The sequence below is a fragment of the Thunnus maccoyii genome, chromosome 14, assembly GCF_910596095.1.
Source record: "Thunnus maccoyii chromosome 14, fThuMac1.1, whole genome shotgun sequence".
NCBI classification, from domain to species: Eukaryota; Metazoa; Chordata; class Actinopteri; order Scombriformes; family Scombridae; genus Thunnus; species Thunnus maccoyii.
This window is the reverse complement of record NC_056546.1, coordinates 25,568,199-25,575,373: the sequence shown is the minus strand read 5'-3', so window position 1 is coordinate 25,575,373 and position 7,175 is coordinate 25,568,199. Positions and strand designations below refer to the sequence as shown.

The 7,175-nt window shown below is 41.3% G+C and overlaps 1 protein-coding gene across 1 annotated transcript in view; it reads left to right on the top strand.

The window, feature by feature from the left end:
* Nucleotides 1-795: 795 nt before the first annotated feature.
* LOC121911885 (inositol polyphosphate-5-phosphatase A) overlaps nucleotides 796-7,175 on the top strand; it is a 148,359-nt gene continuing 141,979 nt past the window's right edge. Inside the window, exon 1 of the mRNA XM_042433815.1 lies at nucleotides 796-1,309. Within this exon, the coding sequence (XP_042289749.1) occupies nucleotides 1,232-1,309 (78 nt within the window). The 5' untranslated portion in view covers nucleotides 796-1,231. The remainder of the gene's footprint in view (nucleotides 1,310-7,175) is intronic.

Below are 7,175 nucleotides of genomic sequence, written 5' to 3'. Positions count from 1 at the left end.
GATTTCATTCAAATACATGGAATATTGTTGTCCATTATGAGAAAAATAGAAATAGTTTATGTAAATAAGACAGTTGCTTAAAGTCCCCTTCCACTCAGAAATGTGTCTTTCTTTTTGTTCCTACCGTTGGATGTTTGAGCTTCACTGTGCAGAATGATGTATGTGCAGAGTTTGACACTAGAAGACTGTTTTCACATTCATCTGCTGAAAGTGACAGTGTCTCTGTGTTGATTAAAAATCCAATTTCAGTGGATGGGTCTATGAGCAGGATTTGTGACATCATAAATAGTTTGTAAGCCAGTTGTGGTTCAACATTCAACTCACACAAGTATAATATGGAAACTTGAAGTCTCCAGTGCACAAACACTGAGAATGGACTCTACAGTGAAATAGGAGACATCTTGCGTCAAACAGTTAAACTTCAGAAATGAAAAATATTTGCATATTTGTATATTCTGGAATTATTAATGAGGGAGAAAGGGTAGATGTAATTTTAAGGATTTCAACAAGATAATTGAGCTTTTTTGTGAAAAAAATATACCAGACAAATTATTATTCAAAGTAGAGCATATCTATATACATCTTAAAACATGTTTGGAGGGGATCTTTAATTTCCAGTTGCAGGCAACATAAGTGGTGGACATACTGAAAAAGACCGTGGGGTTGCCCAGCTGTGTCCGATAATGGACGTCGTGACGTGAGAAGGGGAGCTGCTGTGTTTACGGTGCGCTGGCCCTTTAAGAGAGCCCCGTGTTTCCATTGGCACGGTGACGTCAGAGCAGTGAAGGACTCCAGCCTATCCTCTCTAAACAGTGAAGGCAATGGTCCTGGCAGAGAGTCCTGCTTTAGGAGGGAGACTTTTTACACTGCACAAAGCTGGGGAAACACTCCTCGCTGAAATGAGCCAGAGCCCTCAAGCACTCGCCGTGGATTAAAACGGAAACTTTTACGATGGCTCTGAACGTGAAAAAGTAGCACGAGAGCACCAGCACGCTAACCGCCGCCGCCAAACGGACCTTCTACTGCAAAGCAACTCCTAGTAGATGCGCGGCCACTGCTGAAAAATATGCTCCAGCCGAGCCGCCTCAACCCCGGCTTCAGTCGCAAATTCTCAGTGTTCTAACCAGTTTCGTGAGACATTCGCCGGCTCCTGTTTGTTTGTTTGTTTTTTCCGCTTCTTACCTGTAAAGTGCGCTGTTCAAGTCCCCCGACCCACCTGCGAGAGAGAATTATGGCAGGGAAGCTGACAACAGCGCAGGGCACAGGAATACTGCTGGTGACCGCCAACGTCGGATCCCTGTTCGAGGATGTGAGTTTCCCCGTTGATACACGCTGTCTGTCAGCTGTCTGTTTACACCAGTGTTGTGCTTGTAATTGTTTTTTTTTTTTTTTTTTTTTTTTTACACACAGTTAACTCCTTTATGTGACGCTAAATAACGTCTCAGCTGGTCACGACTCGCCTGAACACCTATACTCTCATGTATGAACACATGGGCCTTTCATAATAACCATAAAGACACATGCTAGCTCCATGTGTTAAAACCTATGTATTCTACATATGCAATGACCCACTTTTTCTTTCATGTTTTCTGCCTGTCCTGTATGAATGGCTAGGTAAAGATATGAGCACTGGTCATCACCTGTATCACTACTGTAGTGTTAACATGACCAACACAAGATCCAGTTGTTATCATATATCCAACCTTAACTACAAGTGTGCAGAAGCTCTTGACCTTTGCAGAGTACAATCACCTTTTAGGCTGATGTAAAATGTTTGTATGCATCACAGACAATACAGTTAAACTTGTGTAAGTTTTAAAAAGCAGTACAAACAATATACTGCTAAAAGTGTAATAGATCTTTACTGATATCAGTGGTTGCATATCTTTTTTTTTAGTTTTTTCTTTGTTGACAACAGTTTCACAAGACAAGATATTAGATAAGAAGCACTTCACTCATTACACATGACAGTTTTTTTCTGCAACATGGAGTGGGGCAACTGATGTTTTGACACCTTCCAGTTAATTTTTTTATTCATGTCATGGCTGCCCTGTAGTATCTCACTGAACACAAGACGCAGGATATTTCGTAAGCTGTGAGTAGTGTGTGTTATGATAAAAACTGACGCTGCACACACACACGCACCAATGTCCTATTTGCACCATTATAAGAGCAAGCAGTATTTGAATAGTCACTTTAAAGCAACACACTTGTTTGGCTGAAGAAAGCAAAACCATGTTCTGTGTAAAAATAGGTGTGTCAGGTCTCCTAAGGAGTGCCTGTGCATGCTGTTGAATGCTATCTGTAGCTGTTATCATAAATTTGGACTCTTTCCTTCTTCTATCTTAGGCTGTAGCTTGGTATCTGATGGCACTAAATTATGGTGGAAAGTGTAACTCATATGTTGACTAAATGTTTCAAGTTTAAACACTTTGTGTCACTTTCAGTGTTGTGTCAATGGTGAGTCTCCCTCTTCCCCCCCCTTCCTTTCACCCGTGTGAAGTGCTGATCCCAAACATGAGGGAAGAGCTGTTTCCCTCTCTGGAGTAAGCCTATAAATAGCCTGTCTCTCACAAGCGCCCAGCTTTGGGTGTCTCGTGGAATTTTTTTTTTTTTTTTTTTGCTCCACCAGACTTTGAACAGACTGAGTCAAAATGCACATTATAGCGTGTTTCCTTCTATGAGTAGATGTGCTGATTGGATTCAGTATGAGTCTATAGTCTTCAGTGTGCTGGTTCCCCTTTTTGATGCATATGAAAGTTGAATGAAGTCTTTGTGGAATGCTTTTAACGCCGTCTCCAAATTTAGATCTTATGTAGATGAAAAGATTCTGTGTTATGGTGGCCTAACGAGACCCCGATAAAGTTGGACGTATATTCCCATGTCATCTCATAGAGCTTGATTTCTGCGGCTGCAGGCTTCTGTGTTTATAGCCATTACAAATGTAAACACACTCTTAACATACAGTTGTGGTGTGTTTGAACAAGGAGTGCCACTCTGCAAGTGTCGATTCAAACCTTTAGCATAAAATATACACAGATTTTTTTTTTTTCCGTCCTGTTGATTGAAGGTGTAGGAGGGAGATAGAATGACAGGATAAGACAGCTCTGAACAAATGTCAGCGACTGATGGGTGCATTTAGGATCGGATGATGTTGGGCGGCGTTGTCATACTGTCGTGCCCCTGGGAGCTTGACGCCTCGGGTTTTAAAGTTTAGATTGGAGTGACGCAGATAAAATTTGGAGCGCGTAGGGAGCACAGTGGACACAGTCAGTCCGACTCACTCGGTTTGTTCTGAAAGTCAGTGCGTCCTAAGCTTACTGAAACTGGCCGCCTCCTGAAACCCTATATCGTCTCCTGCATTTGAAGAGTTGAAGAAATTAGATTCAACTAACATTATTACTTTAATGCCGTTAGTCCAGAACTGCTGCCTTTACTGCTACACACAACATCTGTTGCATGTCTATGAGTTTTTCCTTATCAGAGTTGATCTGAGTTGCTCGAAGGATAGAGGATGTTGTATAAATTTTAAAGCAATTTATGATGTTGAGCTATATAAATAAATTTGACTTGACTTACTGCTACTACCCAGATTTCATATACACTTTGAATCTTTTTATCTGTATAATTTTAAGTTTAACAATAAACTGAAAGGAGCACTTCACTGATTTTACACACTAAGTTCAGTTTATTCATCATGTCAGGACATAGCCAGTGAAAGTTGCATAATGTCCTCTATGGTTCTGGAGGGAGCTTTCCAAAGTCTGAGAATTTTTTATCACCATTTGGGCACCAGGCAGACAAATTGGGGATGTGGGGTTTGGAAAGAAGCAGGTAGGATCTAATGAAAGAAGCTATCGAGCTGCATCATGGATCACTGTAAGGTCTCACTGGAGCTGGACCCATACTAGGGTCTATGGTCAGGGTATGAGCAAATTAAATAAACATACAGTATCAGTGTATTTTTAACATACAAAACACATTAAAGGCCCGGACTGTGCCCACAAACAGCAGGGAATAGAACCTCTGTCTCAGCCAGTCTCAGTGCCTTGCTGTAATTATTTAGTCACACAATAATGTTGTTCCGAGACGCTGTTTTGCAGTTAGATGACTCAGTATTTTTCTACCCTCATAACACAGCTCTGGTTATTCCTTTCACACTGTTATTCATTATGGCAAATAATCTCCATCCAGCCCATTTGGCTATTATCCTGATCCAGTTATTAGTTATTGTCTGAACAGTATCTAAAGCAGAAGACAAACAGTCACTCTCAAGCCTAAGCCATTTTCCAGTCTTTCAATCTGGCTCTCTGTCAATCTAATTATGATGGAAAACATTGTTTTCTCCCCCGTGTTTAAAATGGCTTTCAAGAGTTTACCTTTATTTGCTTTTTGTTGAGTCTCCCATGCTTACTTTTGTGTTTTTTAAAGGTAAAGTAACCCCTCCAGCTGAGAGCTGGATTGTTTGTTTCTTAAGTTTTGCAGTTGGTCATCTGGTCAGTTCAAACACAACAAGGTTCAGCTTTTAAGGGAGCAGCGAGAGGCTGATGTAACTGTACTACACTTGAATCACCACACACAGTAGAAGATGATACATGACCGAAATTTTCTTCCACTTCTGTCTGGTCTTGATTTATTTATTCCCATCAGATTCTGTTCTGATTCTGTTACTTGTAGTGTTATCCAGTTTCAGTCAAATACAGCATTTCTCATGTTTAGTTTTGTTGAGCTTTTGACTATTCACTGATAGAGCTCAAAATCTGCCTCCTGGGTAACAGATTTTCTCAATTTATGTTGAGCAAATAATGATAATAATGATAAATGCTGTGCTGAAACAGTTTCTGCATATTAAAAGGCTCCCAGGCGATGGTGAAGTTATAACATACATTAAGTCCTCCAAAGCCTCAGGATATCTTCTCCCCAGGCTTGACTTTATCATCCGTTCCCATCCTCAAGACACAGTGGGAAGACACTGCAGGAATCCCATGGGTTCTGCAGGATTCCTGATCTAAAGTCAGCCTTTAACTCACAGTTCAGCGTACAGTAGATGAAGCTGATTAATTATCCTGCTTAACTGTCAGCTGTCTGACATTGTCATGCCCGCTAACATCCACCACAGGAAAGATAGCCTAGATAGTTATAAGTAAGTTAATGAGGTTGTGAATGACTTGCTTGATCCAGGCGATCCTTTGAAATGCCACGGTGGTATCTCACAAACCTCATCAAAACATGCCACTCAGTAGCAGACCTGTGGCGCAGCACTGAAGACCAGACGAAGCTGATGATAGATATGAGTCTTTATTAGCTAACCGTTACAGCTGAGTTGAACTTAAGTTGGAAATTCATGCCAATACATGGGCATGTTTCACTTAAAAACTGTTTGAAGAGCTCTTACGTGTTTTCCTTTGTAGTTCGGTTTGTTTAACCAGGTGGGATCTTACTGGACTTGGGTGTCACCAAATAACCACACCATGACGCCTGCAGTGCAGTGCAGCTTTTGTTATTTTACAAGAGGATGGAGGTGTAGTTCTTGAAGTGTGAATGTAATCTACTGTACCAACAAAGAAGCAGGAAATGACTCCAGAGTGTAAAATTCAGTGGTTGAAATTCATCCATGGAAAACCTAACTCAACAAACAATTAAGTGTCGAGCACAAGCTGCCACCTGGGTTGCTTTCTCATATTCCGATAATGTTCATGTTTTCCTTATCTGGCATGAACATCTGAGAAAATATATCACAGACAAGCCTGTGCAGATGCGTCCATCATGCTTCACTTAAGTTGCAGGGACTGGAATCCAGTTGATTTAACTTCCTCCACCACTCAGAACTTTACCACAGATACCACAGCTCAGTCCAGTGAATGAGCCACTTATGAGTCTTTGTCAGTTGTGTTTACAGGCCTCGGTTTGCTTGCAGCTCTGCAGCGTGAACCTAAATGAACCCAGCAAAAAAAGTCAACTTTCCTACTACGGTTTGGTCCAAACACAACAAAGTATAGGTGTGATGTGAGTGTTCCTGTCCGCTCTGCCATGTGTTTGTGTGGTGGTAACTCAGGCTGGCTCGCTGACAGTAATAGAGAGATCATATCATGACTTTTGGAGATTTTCCAGAGGAAAGCTCCGATGGATTAAGCCAAATGATTAAAATCTGACAAACTGATGCCAACTCTCCTACTACCTTTTATAGCTGTAGATGTAAGCCGATGAGATGTTTTGGAAGACAATGACTCCTCTCTGTTCCTATGATTCTAATGACGGTTCCTACATTCTCCTCAAGTGCTTCCACTGCAGTAAACACCGGTCACTGGCTGTGGTTTCCTTTTGATTACAACCACTCTGTTTTTGATTACATACACCTCCTGTTTGCCAAGCCCAAAATGACCATATGGTGATGCAGTGGATTACTATGAATAGCCCCCCTTGTGGGTTTTGTTTTCCAACTTATTTTTCATCATGTCTCACCCCCCCCCCACTACCTCTGTTTCTCCCTCTCCTGTCCACTGACAGCTCATTAGCTCAGGCTATCACTGCCTGGACCCCACTGAGCTGCCATATTTACACCACTAAAGATAGAACAGAGCAGGAAAAAATACCTGCCTGACTGTGTCCTCAAACCTGGAAGCTGTGCGTACGCTGCTCCCTGTCTTCAATGACTATTACACAATGTGTTTTTTTTGGTGGTTTTTAAGCATTTCATTTGTGTTTGTCATTACAAAATTCAGTCCTCTGCATCTCATTAGTGGAGAGGAGCAGTGCGGCCAAACTGTATTTTCTTTTATAAACATGTAAAGATGTTACTGCAGCCAGCATAGACTCAGGAAACTATATTTAGATTATAGTCACATGGTCGTTGGTAGTGAATTCCTTAACTGAATAATGTAATTGAGCATGCAGCGTTTGTAGTTACAGTGTTGGCAATAGCAGCAATGTATGAAGTTCAAAAATGTGATCCCAGACGTGATGCTGTGCCGATAAGAAGTTGAAATGGAGAAAGCTAATGATGTGAGAATAGCTTTATTCTTAAAATCAAGTCTTTAGTTTGTGTCCAACACTCCATGTTTTAGCTCAGGTTTTATGAGGAGAAGCTCAACAGCAGAGACTGTGACTAAATACTTCATCCGACAGCTTGATTTCGCTTTTCGTCCTCTGCCAAACTCTGTTCCAGTGTATTGCTG